Here is a 25292-nt window from a genome sequence, read left to right as displayed (position 1 = left end):
AAAACATCAGTCATTAAAAACTTCCCTGAACCTTCAGATGTCTTCTAAACGTCAGATAGTTGTTTATTTATTTGACATCTGATGGGAGGGCGTTCCACAGGGGGGGGGGGTGCCACTACCAAGAAGGCCCTCTGCCTGGTTCCCTGTAACTTTGCTTCTCACAGTGAGGGAACTGCCAGAAGGCCCTTGGCGCTGGGTTGAATGATGGGGTTTTAGATGCTCCTTCAGGTATACTGGACCGAGGCCATTTAGATGCTCCTTCAGGTATACTGGACCGAGGCCATTTAGGGCTTTAAAGGTCACCACCAACAGAAGTCAGCACCTTGAATTGGATCCACAAGCAAATAACCAGTGCAGTTAAGACTTACTTGTTGGTTTCCCTGTTATACGGTGGCACAATGATTACTTGTTGGTTACTGATTGCAAAGTTCAGCAAATAGTAATCCTTGTCCCAAGAGAGAGAGAGAGAGATTTCAGTAGGTTTTTTTTTAAAAAAAGGAGAAGTCTAATTCTTTGTAACTGACATACAGTAAATTAGATTCAACATTTCAAACAGCGGCCTATTCTTCCCTGCTGTGAGGGCTTTTTAGATCAGAGCCGTAGTTCACTGCACATTGCAACTCACTGATCTGTTGTTAGATCAGATCTGTGTTCCCTGGATTTCTATTGTATTCTTCATCAAAAGACGTTTTGTAAGCATGGGTTGGTCTATAGATGGAGCAAGTCCCGTCCCCCCCTTTTCGGGGTGAAGTTGATCAATCAGGAAAGGGGGGGCTTTTTCTTCAGGCAATGCACCCAAATTATGGAATGCTTTCCCTGGAAATACGCTAGGTGCCAACTTTTTTTACATTCTTGCACAATGCTAGGACTTTCTGCCCAGACATTTATGAAAAGTTCTCTTTCTCCTTCTGCCCAGACATTTATGAAAAGTTAACCCACTGGTAGGTTTTAACCTTTCATATTAAATTTGCATTTTCCTCTTATTTATTTTATTTTTAAAAATGGAGTGTTGTTGCTGTTTCAGGTATTGTAACCTGCCCCTGAGACCTTTTAATATAGGGAAGGGTAAAAATACTCACTTCTGCAAGGTTAGGATAGCTCTTTCAACGGCTATCAGTCAAAACAGCAAAATGAAATACCCATGTTTAGAAGTGACATTATGTCTAGTTGTGTTGTTTGCACCTGCTGGTATGCAGAGGGTTTTGCCAAGCCATGGGTTGATGCTTCACATTCCGGTGGATGCTTACAATGATTTTGCTGCAGGCTGATGTGGTTAGAAGTCTGCATAATCTGGATTTTCAGCCTGCCCAGAGTGGGTGGGATACAAATAATAAGATTATTATTATTGCCTTCATGGCTGCCACTTGCTGATATGGTTGTGGCATTGGGCCCCATATCCCTCACCACACTTGTTTCAACCCTGACTCAACCTCACCTGCCATTACAGCCTCTCCATTCCCTTCTCACTCTGCTGCCCATCTCAAGGGCCGGTTCACACAATAAGCAGAATCATGTGATAAACCCATTCTTCTGTTTGAGTTGTTAGCAACGGTCATTATGTTGCAATAATAAATACATACGCTCATGTACCTTGCGACTGTAGGCTGCAAGAACTATGTATTTCAGGTTTCCTTCCTCCATGGGAGAAACCTCCCTGCATTGTGGTGGGAATGAGGGAGGAAGAAGGTTGTTTTTAAAAAACCATTCAGATCCAGAGCTTAACTTTCTTCATATTTAGATCTTCCCAGTTGTGTTGCTTGAGTTGGTTCATCTCATCTACCATTGTTAGTTTATAATTTGTGCTTAGGAACATAGGATGCCATCCTACTAAGTCATCCTCACAGTAGACCTATTGACACCAATGGGTCGAAATGGCTTAAACCTATTGGTCCCAATAGAACTACTCCACATGCAACTAATGTTGAATAGCACCCATAGAAAACTGCCTTATTCCAGGTCAGACTGTTTGGCTGTCTAGTTCAGTGTTGCAGTGAGCCTCTATGGCAGGGCTGCCCAGTCTGAAGTCCAGACATTCTTGGACTCCATCTCCTATATTGTTCAACCATTGACCATACTGGTTGGTGCTGATGGGAGACGGGGTCCAACACTACCTGGAGGGCCCTGTGTTGGCTATCCCTGCTCTGTAGCCTCTTGCAGAGGTCTTTCCCATCACTTCCTAACTGGTCTTTTAAATTGGTGATGCCCGAAAGCTTCAGCACTCAAATAATGTTATTCGCTACTGAGCTACAGTCCCTCACTTGAAGATACAGTGGTACCTCGGGTTAAGTACTTAATTCGTTCCGGAGGTCCGTTCTTAACCTGAAACTGTTCTTAACCTGAAGCACCACTTTAGCTAATGGGGCCTCCTGCTGCTGCCACGCCGCCGGAGCACGATTTCTGTTCTCATCCTGAAGAGACCCGAGGTCTCTTTCTGGGTTAGCAGAGTCTGTAACCTGAAGCGTATGTAACCTGAAGTGTATGTAACCCGAGCTACCACTGTATAGGGATTTTATAAAATCTGAAGAAAATGCTGTGTGCTGCAAACTGCCTTTCACATTCCTAGAATCAGTTTAGCTTGTGTCATTTTATTAAAATTATTTTTGATAAATGGTTAAGGTTTGTGAATTTAAGCCATTATGCAGTTTATTTATGCTGCTAGAGAACCAAATATCCACTGTCTTCCCTATCACACATCATAGAGCTCTGATGCCTTTTTGCTGGCTGTGCCTCTATCCGCAAACCCGATCATTTATATTATCTCTGAGAGCTTTCCAACCATTTGAGTGGAATCTTAAGGTTCGAGCCACCATTATCCAGAAGAACACCTTTTATTATTCTTACTTTGCAAAGGGATGGTCCATTAATGCCCTTGTTTTCAGTGGCAGGTGTTCAAATTAGGGGCTTATTAGCACAGCAAAAAACCTCCAGACTCCCGTGTCCATCTTTTCATTTGCTTTCCCCCCCCTTTCAGTCCATAATATTGTGGATCAAGTTCATGCTGCACTAGGCTGCCATCTAGTGGGTTTTCTTATTTCTGTAACTTGGGCTGCTGTCTTGCTGCTCCACAAAGCAATTCGCACAAAATGGTTAATATGGTGTTCTTCTTAACGCCAGATTCCAGTTGTACTGCCCTGTGCTATGCTTCTGAGTTATGGAGAATCTAAATTTTAGGACAAGAATCCTTGTGTAACTCTCTGTTTGACTGCTCGACAGACTGCACATCATTTTTTAAAAATTATTATTTCTTGTATATGTATTATTTCATATGCAAACAGTCTTTCCATTGAGAGCGTTACAAAACACATTCACCTTTACTCCATCATAATGGTGTTGTGCAGAATCCTGTGGTTCATTTTCTTTTAGCGTGGCAGGTTATCATATTGTTCTTCTGCTGGCATTATAAAATGGTACTGAAGAGGATAGAAAGCTCTGATCAGTTCCCCATTTCCCATCTTGCAAGCATCTCGAAGGCCAAGTGACTCAGTGCAAATTAACAGACTCTGGCACATAACCGGATGAAAACCAGCCTCCCTTTCAATACATTCTTTTTTGATGGAGTGGTTACACTGTGCCACGTAAGTACAGCAGCAGCAGCAACAACAACAACAACAAGCATGATCATTGTTACCATAAAATCGTAGAGTTCAAAGGGACCTTAGAGGTCCTCCAGTCGAACCCCTGTCCATGGTGCCTGCCGAAGAAAGCTCATCACTTCCCATGCAATCAGCAGTTTGTTATTGTTTAGTCGTTTAGTCGTGTCCGACTCTTCGTGACCCCAAGGACCAGAGCACGCCAGGCACTCCTGTCTTCCACTGCCTCCCGCAGTTTGGTCAAACTCATGCTGGTAGCTTCCAGAACACTGTCCAACCATCTCGTCCTCTGTCATCCCCTTCTTCTTGGGCTCTCAATCTTTCCCAACATCAGGGTCTTTTCCAGGGAGTCTTCTCTTCTCATGAGGTGGCCAAAGTAGTGGAGCCTCAGCTTCACAATCTGTCCTTCCAGTGAGCACTCAGGGCTGATTTCCTTAAGAATGGTTGATCTTCTTGCAGTCCGCGGGACTCTCAAGAGTCTCCTCCAACACCATAATTCAAAAGCATCAATTCTTCGGCGATCAGCCTTCTTTATGGTCCAGCTCAGTTTGTACTTCCCTATAAATGGTTCTAGTCTTGCTCTCTTGAGCAACAGATAACTAGCTTGCTCCAACTTCTGCAGTGACAGCCCTTTGGATCTTTGCAATCAAATCAGCATTCATTGTTTTTGTCAAGGATGCCAAATAAAATATTGAGGGGGCAGGTAAGCCCCACCCCACATAATCAGTTGTATCACCCATACCATTTGAATAGCAATGCCCATCAACTTTGGGGGGCAGACCCCTCAAATATTTTATTGGAGGCACCAAAGGGACCCCAAAGTTGGCTCCTATGGTTTCTGTGATGAATACCCCTCAACATCAGTAGTCTTATGGGGAGGCAACAGCATTCAATAATAAATGGGGCAGAACAGCCAGTTTAACAATAGTAACGCAACTCCACAATGCAGAATAAAAGCACCAGAGTAATCAATAAGTATGATGTAATGAATTGCATGCAAAGCAGAGAACTCCGGATGACAGAAGCAGGTGAGGCAAACCAGAGAGGTGGTTGCAGATGTATCCAGAGTGAGCCTGGAAGATTTAGGAAAGTTGTCAGGCACTCTCGCTTCCTTTGCCGTGGTTTTATATTTAACAAGTGATCTATATAAAGTGGTGAATTAGAGGTGCACAGAAAGCCCACAGTAGGCACGAAGTCTATCGGACTTCTTTGCTTTCATTCGTTCCTGAATCCATTATATTTCCGCAGAGCCGAAAGGACATGATTATACGGAGCCTCCAGACAATGTATTTCTTTCAGAGCATTGCTAAATGTGCCCCAGCTGCAACAAAACATGTCTCTCCCATATCGGTCTCTACAGCCACAGCAGGCACTGTAATTCTCCAGGGCTTGGACTTCACCCCTGAAGGCACATTCCTCCATTGTCTCTGGAGACAGATGGATGCCAGCAACAACAACTAAATGTGGATGACAGAATAATAATAAGATGATGAAGTAAGAAATAAATAATGCACTTATGTTCTTCACATACAAAAGCTTCTGGCTTTACTCAACTCCAGGAACATCTGGGATAGTCTCCTTTTCTGAAACTCTGAAGAGCTGCTGCCGGCCAGTGTAGGAGGACACTGTTACTAGATGGTCCATCTCTGTAGAAGGCAGCTTTCTATGCACTGTTTCAACCCAATCTTTCCTTTCCTTTTTAAATTACTCTGTTAATGAAGAAGGAAGGTAAGAATAATTAGGAAGAGGCACTCCAGGCTAATTACGCAGAGCCATCATTTATTTAATGAGGCGCAATCTTCAGTACTAGAAAGAAAGAAACTGGAGCACAAACAGAGCCAGATCAAGGAATATGGTGCAGACGCAGCCACTTCCACCTTCAGTCTTGCACAAAAAACAACACATCTTTTTATGTTCATCTGGCTGTGCCCTATTGGAGTTACCCAGCGATGCATCTGCTGCCTTTTGAATGTTTGATTTGCTGCTATGCTTCTGGACAATTAAATTCAAAGTAGTAAAGCTTAGATTCGGAATCCCCAGCTCCATGCTAGTTAAGGTTTGTGCAGAAATTGATTGCCAATAGTTCTTTGCAAGACAATCCTTTTATACCAGTTTGGTCTGGATATCTTTTGTGTTCCACAAAACACAAAAGTGTCAGAGAGTTCACTTCCTCCCAGTAGTGGCCAAAATTCATCTGTATCTCACAAATCAGGCATTGTTGACAAAACCCATCTGAACTCAATAGGTAACCCCCACCCCACCCATGTTTAAACATCTGGATTGCCAGTTATTCCTGCAGCAATTGAATGCTAGAGAATGCTGCTGGAGATAACAGTGATCCTTCTTGGCATGTGGCTATGAAGCCCAGAAAACCAAGTGGCCTGTAAAATCTGTACAATATTTAATGCCCCTTAGAGCTCTTTCCATCTAAGTGGTTCGTTTTATCATTCGGTTGCTTTCAGCTTCTTGCCTTCCCTTTGGTGAATAAGGCATAGCTTATAGCGGCTGAGTCAGAAGCTGAATTAGAGAAGCCAAAGAGGAATATGATGCCACCATCTCTTATGGGAAAGGGAATCTTATCTCTGTCTACAGAACATTTTTGGGATGCCAAAGTTATCTACGCTGCAAAACTTGCAGCCCTGATCAATGATTCTGTGTCATCCAGACTGGATTACTGTAACTCCCTATTGTTCACCAGCCCTTGCCAGATTTTCAAATTGCTTCCAGAATTTTTCAAGGAATAGAAGGCTGCCAGCATAGTATCCCCAGTGGACAAACACTGGCTCCTGCTGTGATCTGAGCCTTGCAAGTTACATAGCAAGCTTGTACATGCTTTAAGACACCAGGCAGCATACTGTTTGAGGACACCTTGACCGATGCATCAATACCATCATGAAAGAAGCAAAAATGGCCACAAACACTCTCTATGATCCTGGGTGAACGTGCATTATGAAAACATTGCTGTGGTCTAAAATTCTCTTTTACCTCTGGAAAACTGTTCTTGCACTGTAGCTATTCTGTGACTGACACTGGCTTATTTCATTATCTCCATCAAGTTGTTGTTGTTGTTGTTGTTGTTGTTGTTGTTGTTGTTAAGAGGTGCATCTTCAGCATTCATGGAAAGCAGAAAATGAAGAAGCTAGACCAGGCTTCCTCAACCTCAGCCCTCCAGATGTTTTGAGACTACAATTCCCATCATCCCTGACCACTGGTCCTACTAGCTAGGGATCATGGGAGTTGTAGACCAAAAACATCTGGAGGGCTGAGGTTGAGAAAGCCTGAGCTAGACACAACTCGGTGAGGAGGGAATTCCACAACTTAAGGGTTGCCACAGGGAACGCCCATTCCTGTTATCCCACCCCCCAACTTTCTGGGGTTGGAAGAACTACCAAGTGCTGATCTTAACATCCGGTAGGGTCTGTAGGAAAGGAGGAGATCTTTCACATATTTGGGACCTAAGTCATTTGGGGGATATTTGGGATCTAAGTCAACTAGGACTTTAAACACTAACATGAGCACCTTGAATTTGACCTGGAAACAAACAGGCAGTCAATGCAGCTGCTTTAGAACCGTGGCCAAGTCATCTCTGTCCAAAAAGGAGCCAGGAAAGAGCACTGCTGTGCTCAGGTGTTGCTTGTGGGTTTCCTGTAGGCATCTGGTTGGACATTGCGAGAACAGGATGCTGGGTTACATGGGCCTTTGGGCAGAGGCAGCAGGGCTCTCCTTACATTCTTAGGAACCCATGTCTTGCCTAAACAAACACATAGGGAATATTACCTTTTTTGTTGTTGTTGTTTAGTCGTTTAGTCGTGTCCGACTCTTTGTGAGCCCATGGACCAGAGCACGCCAGGCACTCCTGTCTTCCACTGCCTCCCGCAGTTTGGTCAGACTCATGTTTGTAGCTTTGAGAACACTGTCCAACCATCTCGTCCTCTGTCGTCCCCTTCTACTTGTGCCCTCAATTTGTCCCAACATCAGGGTCTTTTCCAGGGAGTCTTCTCTTCTCATGAGGTGGCCAAAGTATTGGAGCCTCAGCTTCAGGATCTGTCCTTCCAGGTAGCACTCAAGGCTGATTTCCTTCAGAATGGAGAGGTTTGATCTTCTTGCAGTCCATGGGACTCTCAAGAGTCTCCTCCAGCATCATAATTCAAAATCATCAATTCTTCAGCAGTCAGCCTTCTTTATGGTCCAGCTCTCACTTCCATACATCACTACTGGGAAAACCATAGCTTTAACTATGCGGACCTCATCATTATCATCATCATCATCACCTTACCTTGTTTTACATACTAATAATTGCACGTTTTGTATCAAAGTTCAAGTTATACAGGGTGCATATCATCCTGTCAGGGAGATTTTCTCCCAGTTATGAAACCCTCTGTTAGAATTCAGAATGCCATTCATTCTCTGAGACACAGTTTCAGAGAGTGTGGGCTTTTTTGATTATCCATTCAGGTAAGCTCTACAGTTCCCTGTGCTTTTTCTTTCTCCTTGTACTTCTGTGTGTCTGCTGGGAAGTGCTTCTCATCCTGTCATTTTTTTCCTTTCCTCATTTGCAAGTGTTGAAGTAAACAAATCATGCATTTTTTTATTTTTTTAACAAGGCCTTTTCTTTCTGTCAAAGTGTCTTGGTGCCTTCTGGAAGCTTATGTTTTTCTCAACACTCACCAGTCTGCCACTAACATTAATTTGTTTCTATACTGCCCTCTTTTTTGGCCATTATATAGGGACATTTCATTTCAGCCACAGTCACCTGTGAGTTAAACCAGGCAATAAACAACTCCAAGTGCATAGGGAAGAGACTCCATGTTCTATACCTTCCAACTTCTGATGAAGGGCAGTTGGATGCACAAGGAATTAATGGAACAGCAGTGAGCCAGTTTGGCATATTTGACATATTCTTTGCAGGACAGTGGGGGAACTGAACCAACCCATATTGGCTAAGGCACTACAAACAGTGATTATATCACATGCAGTTATCTCAATGAGCAGAAAACTGAGCAGCAGCCTGCTAGAATTCAGCATGCCAACTTGATGGACACCCTGTCCCTACTGAATGAATCTCATTAACTGATTGACTCATATATAGGATTTTGGATTTCAGTCTATATCTTTAAATTTTAATTTTGCAAAATGTTACATATGCATCCATATACTTCATTGTCTTCGTCGTGCACCTGATAAACCATTCATCAAATCAGTGCATAGACTTGAGGAAACCCAATTCTAAGCACATTTGCTCAGAAGTAAGGCATATATGCATTCAGTGAGACTTACTCTCAAACGAATAAGCGTAAGACTTCAGCCTTGGTCATCTTCGTGGTGCCTCAGGACTGCAACAGCAGATTAGAGTGTTGGGTGCTCCTGTACAGGGTGCCAGCCAGCAATGCTCTCTTCCTGGACAGTCCATTGCAAGGATTGCTGTCAGGGCAGGATTCTGAGGCAGAGGTCCAGCAGAATGAACAGAGGGATCCCCAGTCACAGCAGGGTTGGTTTTATTTTTATTTTTTGTTTGTTTTGCAGAGGGAAGCAATGATCACCCTAATTCAATCACAAAGATGTTTCCAACTACCTCCTAACCATTAGCTCTTATCAGCCATTAAACAGCAATATACTTAACCACTTGAACAACTTGTTATCTCAAACAGAACACCGTAACTCTCACCTTCGCTGTTAATTGATATCACTTGCAAAAATTAAGAAAGAATGTAAATAAATCCTTGACTGATCTTCGTGCATGCTGACTTCCATAGAGAAGTCAGCACATCTTCTGGGTGAAGATTATATGTGAAGCTCACACCTTTTGCACAGTGACAAGAGTAATTATACTCAAAATATCATGGCAGAAATGAAGTGAATGGAAGGCAAATTAATTAACTGAACCCTGGCTGAGTAGTTAAATACTGAAAATAATAAATGATCTGGAACACGAGAGAAAAATGAATGAGATTGTTGGAAACATGGTTCTGCATTCCCTGATACAGGGGCATTTCAAGATCACCTTCCAAATGCTTGTTTATGTGTCTATGTTCTACAAATAAGACCACTAGGGAAGACTCAAACAATAGAAGAATGTTTATTGAGTTAAATTTAATTCTTAGAGAATACTAAGGTCAGAACCAAGAGAAGAGACAGAAGGTTCAGCAAGTGGTAGCCTCCACATTCTGTTCTCCAGCTCTCATCAGCCCCAGCCAAGTGGTCAGGGATGATGAGAGTTGTAGACCCCAACAACAGCTGGAGGACAGAGCAAGGTTGGAGAGACTCCTCCACAATACATGACAATCCATTTCATGATTTCCATGACTTAGAGGAAGCCCTGATCTCGGCAAGGATTGTTGACTCTGGGTTCAGTTCAACGTCTGAGTCAGATGAATAGGTATTTTGAAAGAGTATTTTGAAAGAGGAAGCTGCACTGAGGAAGGAGCTGGGGTTTGACAGTAACTCAGATCTCTTAAGTTAATTCATGGCTAAAGGTTTAGACTCAAGCCTTATTGAATGAAAGAAGAAGAAGCAGGATTAGAAAGCACTGTAGATGGTATCCCATTAGCTCAGGGACAGGGAACCTATGGTTTTGCAGGTGCAGTTGGACTTTGCAACTCCCATCAGTCCCAGTCAGTATGGCCATAGGTTCCCTAACCTTGCATTAAGAAAGAATAGTAATTTTCCAGGTGATGAAATTGGTACAATAGAGCAAAATGTTCATTGTTGCACAGGCTTACCCTAACATCAGCCTGGTCACATTGTTTCTGCAGGTTTTTCTAATGCTTGAAAAATAAGATTCCCTTACTGAGGTTGACCAGAGGCACAATGAATTGCTGTGTACATCAAGAGTAACAATAGTTCTTCTCCTATGAACTTTCAACTCTGTTGAAAACTTTTTTCTGCCTCTAGCCTTTCCAGCTTGTCTAATCATAAATTGAAAAGGAATCGCTCCAGTTAAAAAAATGAGACCAATAAACCATTGTTACCTGCAGTGATGCTGAGCCAGGCATCGCTTGGCAATGTATTATTCACTTGAATGCTGCAATATTATATTTCTCCCTCATCTATTGTTGTTTGCAAAGTCACTGTAGAATTTGGAAGCAAGCCAGAAATGTTTTGCAGACTTGCTTCATCCACAGGCATCAGAAAATTAACCAGAAGGTAGATCAATAGCTAGAATTATTTCTCATCTTTAAAAATAGATAACAGAGAGTGACGGGGGAGAGAGGGAGGGAAACAAAGCTCTTAAAAGCAGCAGAACTTGTATATGGCAGTTACAAAAGGGGGAGCCTTCATTCATCTGTGTTATGTTACCCCTTATCCGTTATCAAAGCAGGTTTGTGCTTCAGATTCTCCTAGTAATAGAATCTTACTCTCCTGAAAGATGATGCAGTGAATGGAACTGACAGGGCCTGTCTGTTATGTGCTCTGGATGATTGCTTATAATTGGGACTGTGGCTTCTTGATGCTACATTCGTTCCCTGAAGCTTTAGTTACAAGCCTTAAGTAAAGTGTACAATCTGTTGATTTGGAAAATGGCAGCAAATGGGGGATAGGAGGTGTAACATAACATTTTGTAACATTTTCTGAGCAAGAGGGGAAACGCTTGCCCAAATATTTTTATTACGCAAGAGAAGGTCACGTGTTCAGAAAGCCTGTTGAAGATTTTGGGGTGGGTTGTTGTTGTTTTCTGCTCTCTACTAGGGTCACTACCATATGTCCTACTTTACAGTCCTCTTTTCTTGAAAGACAGTCAAAGGGCAGCCGTCTGTCTGAAGGTGTCCTCTGTCCAGTGCAAGTTGGCTTTGAAGGTACAGAACCATAAAAAGCTCACAGCTTCAAAAGTCAGCAGAATATGTGTGGTATTTCAAAACATAATTTTCTCAAATGTGTTTGAAAGGATGAACAATTCCTTCTATGGTAGCTGATTCTAAACAGCAGCAGAACAAATGTGGGTGTCTCCCATGATGCTAGGTAGATATTTCATAGCCAATTTTAATGAAAGTATATGGAGAGCTGCATATTTGCAAGCTTTATGTTGACTCAAGCATGGAAATGTAGAAGGAAGTCTGTGCTCGAAATTTGTGAATTCATGATGTCTGTGCGGATACCTAAGGGAAGTGGATCTAACTCTCTTTCATGTCTACAAGGCAACTTTTTCCAACACAACTATTTCATTCTCTCTGCACAGCACGATCTTCATTTAGATATGTTAGAATAGTTTTTAATTTAATTGATAACCTGGTGTTGTGTGCAGTCCTTTGCTGATTACAGGGAAACCTCCCACTTGCCTGCAATAGAATTGGCAATATGAGCATCTAGAGCAGTTGTAATGCACACTGGAAGTTTTTCCAGGAATAAAGCCTTAATTCCCCCTCTGTGGATGAAGTGACTGGTTCAAATGAGAGCAGCCTCTTAAAAAGGGACAATGAAGTAGAAGCAGGGTATAATTTTACTGTCCCTGTTTTTGTGCCTTAATTTCCCCTCATTGCTTCACCTTCTTGGTAGGAAAAGCTTGCCTGAATTTCTATGTGTTAGACAGTTGCCAGCAGCAATAAAAATTAGCAACCTTGGGTGGAGGGTGTGTGTGTGTGTGTGTGTGTGTGTGTGTGTGTGTGTGTGTGTTCCTTCCCTTCTCCTAAACACAGTTATAATCACAGCTTGTTCTACATTAACACCGTTTAGGGGGTGAACACATGGCTTGAGATTGCTAGCATCAGTTGCTACAGAGTGGGCTGTCACGGTGCATTACTTACTATCTCTGTTTTATCCCCTTCAACCGAGTTGACATACTGAGAAAATGGGCTAAGTGTACAGGAAGAGAGTGGCATATGGTTTCACCTCTGTCTCGCCCAACCTGCCACCCAAGTGACTGCGCTAACACAAAGCTGTTGCTGCATGCGACAGACGAACCATGGCAGACTTAAGACTGGTATCCACGTACCTGGGGCTAAACCTCATTGAACGCAGTGTGACTCCCTTCTTGTAGGCATGCATATAATTTCACTGCCCCATCCGTATAATCTGCAAGCCTCTTGAAACAGCATAGTTTGCCCTTTCTGTGCAAAAACATTATGCCTGCCACATGGGTAGCTCAGATGGTTACAGCATGGTTTTGATAATGCCAGGGTTGCAGGTTTGATTCCCGTATGGGATAGCTGCATATTCCTGCATTGCAGGGGGTTAGACAATAAATTCACACTAAAATGCTGGATTTTTTTCCCATGAGAATTTTTCGGGGGTGGGGGGAGGGATATCACAAATTACTGCACAAATGTGGAGAACTGAATCTATGACTGGAATAATGTGAAACTGAGAGAACCAAAACTGACACACCCTCCCATCCCTACTCCTAACACAACACACCTTGCTGCATTGTAATCAACATCATGGAAGCCAGAAGGAAAAGTGTTTGCAAGTTTGTGGCGATAAATGCAGGGGAGGGGTTGTCCGCTGCTAAAAGTGGGGTGGTCAAAAGGGCTCTTTGGACACACACAACCTCTCGGAGATAAACCGTAAAGTAATGTTTTGGATACTGGCTCTTGTAAAATTTGATCCCAGGTATTAATGCAGCTGAAATTCTTACTTCTCCCTTTTCTTTTCATCTACAGGGAACCTCAAAATTTGTATCCTCCCGAAGTTAGCAATACAAAGCTTCAGTATGCAGGATGGGGACCCAAAGGCCAACAGCTGGTAAGGAAACCTTTTGCAAGTGGCTGTTTCGTTACAAATTCATTTGTACCAGTGTGAACTGCAGCTGTCAAGCAGGAAGTCGGGTATCTGCACACAGTACATCATGTAGAATGAGAAGCAGCACTGAGATGTGGATTAGGCCAAACCTGGCTCTGCTTCTCCTGTTGTAAAATGGAAGTCATGGAGCTGTTTGTGAAGTTTATCAAGAACGGGGTGGCAAACACACCTTTTGGGCTGCGGGAGCATTTACGTGATTAAAAACAATGCAAGCGTATAAAAATTGCTCTGCTAGATAAAATCAGAGGTCTGCCTAGTCCCAGCAGCAGCCAGCCAGAGGCTTCTGGGAAGCCCAACAAATAAGGCCACAAAGGCAAGAGCCTTCCCTGTTGTTTGTCCTCCAGTAACGAATATTCAGAGGTAGAGTGCCCCTGAAACTGGAGGTTCAGGGATAATGAAAATGACTTAGCAATAGGAGCCTTTTGCATTACAGTAAACAAATTAAAGCTCATACTATTTCTATGCACTCCAGAGTCCACAGCTGGACAATACCTTAATAAGGGGCAACCAAAATGTCAGGAAAGTGAGCAAGGTTTTTGGTTCACTGTTGCTCACTATTTTGTGCCATTTGTGGTTGGTTCTAATAAAAGGAACCTGCTTCCGACTGAGGCAGACCTTCCCTCCACCTAGCTCAATATTGTCTGCACTGACTGACAGTGGCTCTCCAGGCACAGGGGTCAGCAAACCTTTTCAGCAGGGGGCTGGTCTACTGTCCCTCAGACCTTGTGGGGGCTGGTCTATATTTTTTTGGAGGGGATGAACAAATTCCTATGCCCCACAAATAACCCAGAGGTGCATTTTAAATAAAAGCACACATTCTACTCATGTAAAAACACGCTGATTCCCGGACCGTCCGCAGGCTGGATTTAGAAGGTGATTGGGCCGGATCCGGCCCCCGGGCCTTCGTTTGCGTACCCATGCGCCAGGGTTTCAGGCTGGCTTCTCTCCCAGCCATACCTGGAGATGCTGGGAACTGAATTTGGTTCCCTCTGGATGTGAAGCAGATGCTCTCTCTCTCTGAGCTACATCCCTTCCCCAAAGTAGGTATTGCACAACTCCGAATTTCAGGGGCTTTCTTGTGGAGTAGCACGGCTTCCTCATCTTTTTACGTGCCTTGAATAATTTCGAAACAGGCCCTCTTCCTGCAGACCAAGCAAGCAGTTTCACCGCTGATAGAACCGTGGGGTGGGGAAGTCTCCGTCTTGCACAGGAGGCAGGGATGGAGAGGAGAGAGAGAGAGAGAGAGAGAGAGAGAGAGAGAGAGAGAGAGAGAAGGAAAGGCTGATAGCTCAGTCTGATCCTTTGAGGATGCTCCGTGATGCTGCCAGTCTTGTGCATTGAGTTTCCCCACAGCTCTTGTCGGTTTCCTTTTGCTCTTCGCAATCATTGGATTAACACCGTGTCACATGATGCAGCTGTGCATAAAATAAAGGACTCCTGCAATAACCAGAGACTGCCTTCGGGAGCTCTTGAAGGAGTTAGGAGGGAGAAAATGATTTACTACTATTATTCAGTTCTCTAATTGGTTTGTTTGTTTTTGCTTTCTATGAACGGAGTGCATCTGCGATTGAGACTGGGTGATTAAATTATGTGCATTTCTGTTTTCAGTCTTGTGCATTAGTTGGGCACACAGGAAGTCCTATCTGGGTCCCTCTTCCACCAGCAGTTCAGATGGAAACAACTGTACAAACTATAAGCTGCAATAAGCTCTGTGGGGAGAGTGTTCTCCTTTTAGTCTGCACAGTACCTGCTTTGGGGAGGAATAAGCCTCAGTTTCCAATTTGGTGCTTAGGGCAGGCAATAGAATGATACACCGTGGATGTAGACAGCTCATCAACCAATCCTGCATGTATCCCTTTCTGTCCTTACTGATTGCTGTGAAAGCAGCAGGTGCTGCCAGTGTTTACCTAAGGCGCTGACATACAAATAGTTTGCATTCAGTGAAAATTTTCAGTCTTTCCTTGCCTGCCTTGGAAACGGTGGGTGTTCTAGAAGATTCTGAGATATTACTCATTGACCAGGCCTTTTGAGAATGTACGCTGTAACACCGCCAGTGCTCACTCGTGGCTCCATATTGCACACAAGCAAACCATCCTAGTGGTGCAGCAATAAAACTGCTAGCACATTTGCAAAGCTAAGCAGGGTCTGGTATGGTTTCAGATTGGATGGGGTACCACCTTTTGAGATTCCTGGAGGTTGGACTAGATAACTCTCAGGGTCCCTTCCAACTCTTCTATGATTCTGTGATCCTGCTCGCATATTGCACGATTGGTAACTGTGAACAAGTCTGCTTCCAGGAAAGTTTATTCCCTGTAACTGAGCTTCTCATAGATAAATCCCTAATGGTATGTTAGGGATTCAATTAAATTTGCATATAAAGGTGAACCTCCCAAATTCATCATTTTCCAAAACAATACACAAATTGAAACACAGTCATCCTTTGAAATTTGCACTTACTTTGCAGTGCAGCTCTCAAGTCAAGCAATATGGAGAAGGCGGAAGGAGAGTGTGACAACAATTGACATTCACACTTCTAAGAATTTGTGGTATATTTCTCCACCCAGGCAATGTGTAGTTTGCATAACAATGTACAATGGTACCTCGGGTTACATATGCTTCAGGTTACATACGCTTCAGGTTACATACGCTTCAGGTTACAGACTCCGCTAACCCAGAAATATTACCTCTGGCTAAGAACTTTGCTTCAGGATGAGAACAGAAATCGTGCTCCGACGGCGCGGTGGCAGCGGGAGGCCTCATTAGCTAAAATGGTGCTTCAATTTAAGAACAGTTTCAGGTTAAGAACGGACCTCCGGAATGAATTAAGTACTTAACCTGAGGTACCACTGTATAATGTTAGAAAAACAATATACAAAAATGTGTTCTATCAAGAGATATTTTGTTATGCAAAAACTGTGTATATTGAGCAAAATTGCATACAGACACGTGTACATTGGATAAATTTGTTCTAAAACAGGGTTTCCCAAACTTGGGTCTCCATCAGTTTTGGAACTACAGTTCCCATCATCCTTGACCATTGGTCCTGCTAGCTAGGGATGAAGGGAGTTTAGTCCAAAACACAGCTGGAGACCTAAGTTTGGGAAACCCTGCGCAAAAATGTTTGTGCGTTTTCATGAGGACTTTTATTTAAAAAAACTGATTGAAAACTTCTGTGGAAATGTAGACAACTGAACTTAAGATTAGAGGAATGAGAAACTGAGAGTTACCAACAATGACAGATTTGGTCATCCCTAATAGTTGCTGAATGAACACCTGCTAAGGGCTAAAGAACTGCGTTCTCAATCGAGTCACAACAGCTGCCTTCGCCCCAGGTGCATCTAACCCCTGCCTCTTTTTATGGGCACCAGCATTCCAAAGACAGGGACGGATATCTCTTCCATGATGCTGCTGTCCTTTAAAGTGAAAATTTATGGGATTGCTCACGGCACCATATACACACAAAGCATGTGCTCTGCCACTGAATTGCTAGAGGCACGGACTCTTACATCTGGACCGCAAGGCGGCAGCGGCACTTCTGACACTTCTCATTCATTATATTTTTCACTGACTTGAACTCAGGCCTGTGGGTCTCATTGAGTCTGAGGAAGTTGTACAGGGCAGTTTTTGGAAGTGGGGAAGAGCCTCATGAAAGGCTCTTTGGTTGCCAATTTCAATCCAGCCAGCTCTTTCGATTTGTGCACAAACATAAACCTGACAGGTGTGTTTGTTTTTGAGCCAGGTTTCACAGAGCCTGCACCGTTAACTTTCCATGATTCAATTCTCTCATATCTTTTCATTTGCGGTGACATCTGAGTCAAAATTAAGCTGCAATCTGCCATGTGTCATTAGGTTGGTTTAGGTGACTTGTAGGAGGCGAGCAGGAAGCCAGGAATGGAGCATATCATAATCATTAATAGCCATACCTATCTGTTCATTTGGAGGAGACGTCAAAGGGATAGCCTCAAGAGAAATAGTCCGTTAAGCAATTGGGAAAGGGGAGTCTGTCAGGGCAAAGGAGGAATCTCATTATGGCTACTCTTAGCTTGAGGAAAATGTGAGGAGCCTAGAATTTTGCATAACACCTAAAATGGTAGTTTTCACTCTGTGCTAGGGCAGGCAGCCCATAAGGTTACCAGACATTCCCATTTCCTGACATTTTCCTGACAAAATCCATCTACCGGTATTTAGTAGAGAGTTGAAAAGTATCCCCGGATTCATTGGAAAAAATCTGGTAACTTAACCTATGGCTGTCCAGAAGATGCTTAACTACAACTCCCATAATCCTTGACTATTGGCTGTGCTGACTGGGGCTGAAACTTGAGGTCTAGCGTCATCTGGAGGCCACAGGCTCCCCAACCTGTTCTAGGGAATGCTGGGGTTCCTCAGAAGCATGTATTTGGTGAAAAGATCAGAAATGGCAGACAAGCTTCCTGACAGCTGTACTGCTAACTGCCAAAGTTCATTTATTTTTATTTATTTGTTTCATAAAATTTATGTACCACTTGATTGTTAAAAAAAACCCACTTCAAAGCAGGTTATAAAAAGATAAGATAGTAAAATCAAGAAAAAATAAAATGTTACTTTAAAACATACAAAAATTAATATACTAAGAAAGAATAAAATCTCCCCAGCTTTCTAAGCACCTAAGGTAGGCTTGTCTAAACAAGAATGTTTTTAGCAGGCATCAAAAAGTATAAAGTGAAGCCACCTGCTTGAGCTCAACAAGCAGGGAGTTCCAATGTTTACACCCTGCCACACTAAACAACTGAGTTCTTACAAAAGTTCTAATTTCTTGGTTCAGATTATGAATTTACTATGCTGTGGTGCTCACATGTGTTAATAATATAGAATCATTTACTTGACAAGTTCGTTTGCAATTACAAATGGAGAACAGATGTGGTTTTAAGTCTCTTTTCCCTCCCACCCCACCCCACCTCACTAACCTGAGCTCAAAGCAAGTCAGCCCAAAAGGATTGTTTTTAAACCTCTAGGAATCAGGGATATTGAGGCTCCGGCAGTATAATAAGGTGCAGGCAGCCTTACAGGTCAATTTGGAACTCTCAGAAATAAATCATAATTTAGTCCAGGAACTGTCCAGTGGTGCTCATAATTGCTGACCCAGTTCTGAATCTAGCTGAAGGGAGCCAAGCTCAGCACGGCTGCAAATGTAGTGCATCCATCATCACCAACTTTCCCATACAATGTGCAGCTACATAGAAGTGTTGTTTGCACTCCAGGGTGCACTCTGAATTCATGCAAGTCCTAAGGCAAGGCTAAGGAAACTTGGCTGTCAGTCGGCATGGATTGAGTGCCAAGCTAGACACAGTGTTAGTTGTATGAATATAATTAAATTGCCTTTTAAATAGCAGCATTGGGATGGGGGGGGAATCAGGGCACATAAAGCTTCCTTCCCCCACATTGTGGTCTGATAATAATAATATAATAATAATTTTTTATTTATACCCCGCCCTCCCCAGCCAAGGCCGGGCTCAGAGCGGCTTACAAGCAATAATAAAAACAAGATGAATGATTACAACTTAAAAACAAAAATAAAATACAACATTAAAATAATGGAACATTAAAATATTAAAATGTAGCCTCATCGCAGGAGGAGAAGGAAAAGAAAAAAGAAAAAGAGGGAGGGAATCAAATTGGCTCCAAGCCAAAGGCCAGGCGGAACAGCTCTGTCTTACAGGCCCTGTGGAAAGAAATCAGATCCTGCAGGGCCCTGGTCTCATGAGGCAGAGCGTTCCACCAGGCCGGAGCCAGAGTTGAAAAGGCCCTGGCTCTGGTTGAGGCCAATCTAACTTCCTTAGGGCCTGGGACCACTAGGGTGTTGTTATTTATGGACCTTGAGGCTCTCCGTGGGGCATACCAGGAGAGGCGGTCCCGTAGGTACGAGGGTCCTAGGCCGTGAAGGGCTTTAAAGGTCAAAAGCAGCACCTTAAATCTGACCCTGTACTCCACCGGGAGCCAGTGCAGCTTGAAAAGCACTGGGTGAATATGCTCCCATGGCAGAGACCCCGTGAGGAGCCTCGCTGCAGCATTCTGTACCCGCTGGAGTTTCTGGGACAGCTTCAAGGGCAGCCCCGCGTAGAGCGAATTACAGTAGTCAAGCCTGGAGATGACCGTCGCATGGATCACTGTGGCCAGGTCGGGGCGGGAAAGGTAAGGGACCAACTGCTTGATGCGGCAAAGGTGGAAAAATGTCGCCTTGGCTGTTGCTGTAACTTGCGCCTCCATGGAAAGGGAGGCATCAAGGATTACACCCAAACTCTTAACGGAAGGCAATGGCACTAATTGGGCCCCCGCAAGAGAAGGGAGTTGGTCCCTCATCCCCATGCCATCCCGACCTAGCCATAGGACCTCTGTCTTTGAAGGATTTAGTTTCAATCGGCTCCCACGAAACCATCCAGCCACAGCTTCCAAGCATCTGGTCAGTGTGTTCGGGGCCGAGTCGGTGTGGCCATCCATCAGCAGATAGAGCTGAGTGTCATCAGCATATTGGTGACAGCCCAGCCCAAAGCTCCGGATAATCTGGGCAAGGGGGCGCATAAATGTTAAAAAGCATCGGGGAGAGAATTGCGCCCTGCGGCACTCCACACACCAAGGAGTGGCGCAACGACATTTCCCTCCCTAGTGCCACCCTCTGTCCCCAACCAGAGATAAAAGAGCACAGCCAGTTACGGGCTATGCCCTGTATCCCCACGTCTGCGAGGCGGTGGTCCAGAAGATCATGATCGACCATGTCAAAGGCTGCTGACAAATCTAAAAGGATCAGCAGTCCTGACCCGCCTCGATCCAGTTGTCTACGGAGGTCATCTGTTAGGGCAACCAGAGCCGTCTCCGTCCCAAAACCAGGACGGAAACCGGACTGAAATGGATCTAATGCCGATGTTTCCTCCAGAAACCTACCAAGCTGTTCAGCAACCGCTCTCTCAATTACCTTACCCAGGTATGGAAGATTTGAAACTGGGCGGTAATTGGATAGGTCTAAGGGATCTAATGAAGTTTTCTTTAAGAGTGGACACACCACTGCTTCCTTCAGTTCCCCTGGGAATGTCCCCGTGTCAAGGGACAAATTGATAATTTCAACCAGGGCGGTCCGCGCAACATCTGGACACTCCCTAATCAGCCAAGATGGGCACGGATCAAGGAGGCAGGTGGTGGGTCTACCAACCTGGAGGAATCTATCCACATCAGTAGGGAGTATCCGATCGAAATGGTCCAACACTGGACCTGAAGTCAGTTGAGGGGCCTCCAGTTCAGTCACTGTATCTAAATTGGCAGGGAGGTCACGGCGGAGCAACAGGACTTTCTCCGCAAAAAAGCTCGCGAATGCCTCACAGCTGTGGGTCGAATTTCTGCTTAAATTTGGTTGTCCTCCTAAGGACGTTATTGACCTAATTATTCTAAAAAGTTGTGCCGGGCGAGAGCTAGCGGATGCAATGGAAGCTGCAAAGTAAGATTTATTAGCAGCTTTCATAGCCATCTCATAGGCTTTCATAAGCGTCCTATAAGATGTTCTTGAGGCTCCGTCACGAGTCCGTCGCCATACTCGCTCTAGCCGTCTGAGATCCCGCTTCATTTTCCGGAGCTCCTCAGTAAACCAAGGTGCCCGGTTTCGACGGGGTCGCAGAGGGTGCTTAGGCGCGATCTCATCAATGGCTGCCAAGAGCCGGTTATTCCAGTCCTCAACAAGGTCATCTAATGAGTTGCCAGGAGGAGCAGGGTTCTGCAAGGCTTGTCGGAATCTATCAGGATCCATCAGTTTTCGCGGACGAGCCCAAATAGGTTCGCCACCCGAGCCGGGGAGGAGCGGGAAGTCAATCTTGGCTTTCAGAGCGTAGTGATCAGACCATGGCACTTCCACAGCGGGGAGCATGATCACATCTATGCCAGCCCCAAAGATCAGATCCAGCGTGTGGCCTGCTTGATGAGTGGGGCCCAAAACAAACTGGGAGAGCCCTAGTGTTGCCATGAAAGTCACTAGGTCCAGAGCCTGTGAGGAGGGAGCGGCATCGGCATGGACGTTGAAGTCTCCCAAAACCAGTAGGTTTGGGAACTCCAAGGCCCAGCCCACCACCACCTCCAGCAGGTCTGACAGGGTGGCTGCAGGTGTGCTGGGTGGTCGGTACACCAGCCAGACAGCCAAGCTCTCCTTGGTGCCCCACACGAGACCAACACATTCAATGCCGGAGATCGCCGGTGATGGCAGAGCTCTGAAAGAGCAATCCTCCCGGAATAACAACGCTACTCCTCCCCCCCCGACCCACAGTCCGCGATTGATGGAGGACAGAGAAACCTGGGGGTGTTATCTCATGTAGGGAGACTACTTCGCCTTCCCGTACCCAGGTCTCCGTCACGCAAGCCAGGTCAATCCCCTGCGAGACAAAAAAGTCACGCATGGTGGCGGTTTTGTTGCCTATGGACCTGGCATTGCACAGCACCAATGACGGAGATGTGTAATCCTTGCTCTCCCTACCCTCATCCCTTGGGATAGTGGTATGCCCATGCTATTTTCCCCCAAGAGAAGCTTTTGTCAGCCTCTCACCCAGACACCGTGGTGTCGATCCTCATATTTCCCTCCCTAATCCATCACCGAGTAAGCATTGCAAGTGTGTACCTGGACTCGCCAGCACTTGTGTATGTCCATATATACACTGCTGAGAGGTTTAGGATATTTTGCTGGCATTATGACATGTGCTTGTTATGGATGTGTGTTAACCTTATGCCCACAAGAAGCCCTCACACAAAGGAATAAAGAAAGCTTGGTTTATTATATGAAATAAGACTGACGATATATAAATGCTGCTTCAGACCACAAAGTTACAATCTAAGCAGGTAGCAAATCCTGCACTGCATTCACACCTTGATTAAAGATTAAAAGATCCCCTAACTTATTCTAAAAGGCCTACAGAAATGTGAGCGTGGCAATTTTGCCATAAACCCACAATACGAGTGGAAAGAGGGGCGAAGAGGAAAGTATAACTCTCCTTAAAGTGAAGCTTCAGGGCTAAGTGCTGTCCTGTTGGAACTAGAAGAGGTAGCCAACTACTGGAAAATCTGGAGTTTTAATAATGTTCTTGGCTAATGCCTCCTTAGTAGGAGGGGATTTGAGATGAGCAATTTTCTGTCTTTCCCTCAGAGTTCCTGCCCATTTCTGACCTTGCTCATCCTGGTGAGAAAAGGACAGAAAACAGGCCATCCTGTTTTGCTTAACAAAAGAGTGAGACTTTGATAGCGAGCCATTATCTGAATCCAGGCCTCATAGCAATGCTGTTATGGGTTCTCCATCTCTCCCTTGGTTTGAACTTGTTGAGTCATCCCACCAGAGGTTGCCTAGCAGGACTCCCAGGGCTTCATTATTTATGCTAACCACGAAGCCATCTTCTCTCCTTATTCTAATGTCCTGTTAATGTAATAAAATATTATCAATGAAGCAGCATGTTTCATTTCACATGAAGAGATCTAATTTGCAGTGGTGCCCTACATAAGCATCAGTGATATTAGGTTACAGAATACAAGATAATCCATCATGCAGAATTTAAAAGCACAATTCAGGGTTCATAATAAAGGACACATTTGCTGATACATACTTTAAGTAATATAACAAGGCAGTTATCATTTAAAATGACTACTTTAGAAGCCTGGGATGCAAAATTGTATCCAGCCAATATTCTATTCGGACGCATTGAAAGGCTCTTTTTAGTTCTGCAAGGCAGCTGAAATGAGCTGCAGAGATTTCTTTAAAAGTGTCTAAATTATTGCAGCTGCTTGGTTGCAAAGCCCAAGTTATAGTTCTGAAGAGAGAGAGTGTGTACATTCGCTGGGGAGAGGAGCAGGGGGCCGCTTTCAAAATATAAATGTGCTCTAGGATGTATTTATAATGCTCGAATGACTGAGCCATGCAAAGGAGGCCTCACAATCAGTGTTACAATGACATCTGAAAAGTAGATGCAGAATACAAGAATGAAACATCTTTTCTTCAGTGTCTGCTCCGAAAGGAGGAATTTTTGAATTAGAGTACCATAAAATTATTCTTGCCACATCTCCTTCATATATATTGAGTTTGGCGGCTTACAATTTTCACAGAATAAGCTTGAAATCATATACAAGAGAGCGTTCTAGTTTTAAAGAGGATATGAGTTACTCTCGCAAACAAACACCTTTTCCACAACTCACCAACATTACAGTGTAAGCACAATTAAGGCAAGCTGTTAGTACTGGTTGGAATACTGTAGCAGACACATCCTCAGCAAGTAATGTCAGCCTTAATACATATAGGAAGAAGCCATAGCTTAGTGGCTAAAGCAGAGGTTTTCAGTCCTTTTGAGTCCACGGCTCCCTTGACCAACTACATTCTTTCTGCAGCATCCCTGTGGGGCTCAGGAACCCAGTTGTGTCACCCCTTGCCTGCAGAGCTGGCAGCCTCTCACCCTTTTTTGAACACCCTCCCTTGTGGCGTGTTCCCTCAGCTTCCTCTCCCCTCTCCTTGGAAGTTCTCTGGGCAGCCCCTACTGCCGCCTCTGGCCTCTGAGCTGCCCCCCTGCCCCAAAGAGAGGTACCTCCTCGCACTACCCCACAGGGGCTTGAGAAGCATCCCCTGGCCACCTCCAGAGGCACCATTCACCTGGAGAGCTTGTAGCCAGGGCTGCTGCAACAAACAGCTATGTAAGCCTTTGGGAGGTCAAGACACAAGAGGTCATCAGAGGAGGGAGGGAAGGAAAGAGGGACAGAGGCCAGTGTTGCCCACCATCATTCAAGGCACCCCAGGGTGCCACGACACAGTGGTTGAAAACCACTGGGCCAAAGCATTTCTTCTGCAGATATTAAGGTTTCAGTCTCAGACCCTTCAATCTCCAGTTAAGAAGTTGAGAACAGACAATAATTCTTTAAATAACTCAAAGTGGTTTCAGTAAGATTACCTTTTCCATGGCATGGACATGGACATATCTCCCTGATGCTTCCAGTCAAACAGGTATCTGAAATAATATACAAAGCAGCACCTCTTTACCAGATGCAAAAGTGGGATGAATATACAACATCTCCTTCTGCTTGCCTTCAGTTTGGGGAGTGCAGAGGGGGTCTCCAGCCTCAGGTTGTGTTGCTGGGAAATATTTCTTGCTTTATTCCAGTCCAGGCCTAGATGGTTCCAGTGGCAAGATTCTGTGTAAGTTACACCTTCGGAAAGGTCTGTGGAGTAGCTCTGATGGGACTGTACCGCTTAAGGAATGTGAGAAAGGGGCTGCATATTTGAGTGACCTTCTGCAACTGGAGGTTTCTCATTTAGTATTCTTCCTCCTTTGCCACTCATATATGCTTTGAGAGTTTCTGGTGATGGGAAGCCTGCAACTGTGCCATTAGTACTTTCAAATATGCCATTGGTTTTCATATGTGAAATCTATAGGGGAAACCCTGAAAAGGAAGATTGTCTAAACATTGTGCAGAACAAGACACAGGCTGCACCAGCTTTGCCTGATACAAATTATGGAGCATTTCACAATTATGGTGACCTTGCAGAGGCTGTTTTGAAATACTTGAAACTAATAATCCCACTAACCTGATTTGCTAGTTTCCAGAAGCAGAGTCAGACATGAAGATCTCTTTTTTAAAAATAGCACATGGCCACCATAATAGGGAAATTGGACTTCTGTTTTACTTTTCCAGATATAATCTAATTTTAATTGTTCGCATATGTGTGTAGTACATATATAGAGTATCTTGCACTGCGGTCCTCAGCATGTTTTCTTGCTAGTCCCAGTGAACTGAATGGCTTTTACTCCTATGTAAGTGTTATTAGAACTGCAGACTTTGATGACTCCCTTTCATGTAGGGCAGATACCCACATACGTGAATCTCCTTTCTGTTGCTGTGTATTAAAACTGATTTCCTCCAACTGGAAATCCTTCTGCCAGGCTTTGTCCTTTCATGGCATGAGCCCATTTAGAGCTTATGCACATGCCCATT

The 25292-nt window shown here is 44.3% G+C and overlaps 1 protein-coding gene across 6 annotated transcripts in view; it reads left to right on the top strand.

The window, feature by feature from the left end:
* The window catches only part of DPP6 (dipeptidyl peptidase like 6), a 491459-nt gene that overhangs the window by 392556 nt on the left and 73611 nt on the right, over window positions 1-25292 (top strand). For all 6 annotated transcript variants that reach the window (XM_083579470.1, XM_083579472.1, XM_083579469.1 and 3 more), the window contains exon 7: window positions 13184-13265. In XM_083579470.1, coding sequence (XP_083435596.1) covers window positions 13184-13265 — 82 coding nt within the window. The remainder of the gene's footprint in view (window positions 1-13183; window positions 13266-25292) is intronic.

Source organism: Podarcis filfolensis, assembly GCF_964270895.1.
Source record: "Podarcis filfolensis genome assembly, chromosome: 12".
NCBI classification, from domain to species: domain Eukaryota; kingdom Metazoa; phylum Chordata; class Lepidosauria; order Squamata; family Lacertidae; genus Podarcis; species Podarcis filfolensis.
Note: the sequence above shows the minus strand (reverse complement) of the source record. Positions and strands in the feature narration are given on the sequence as shown.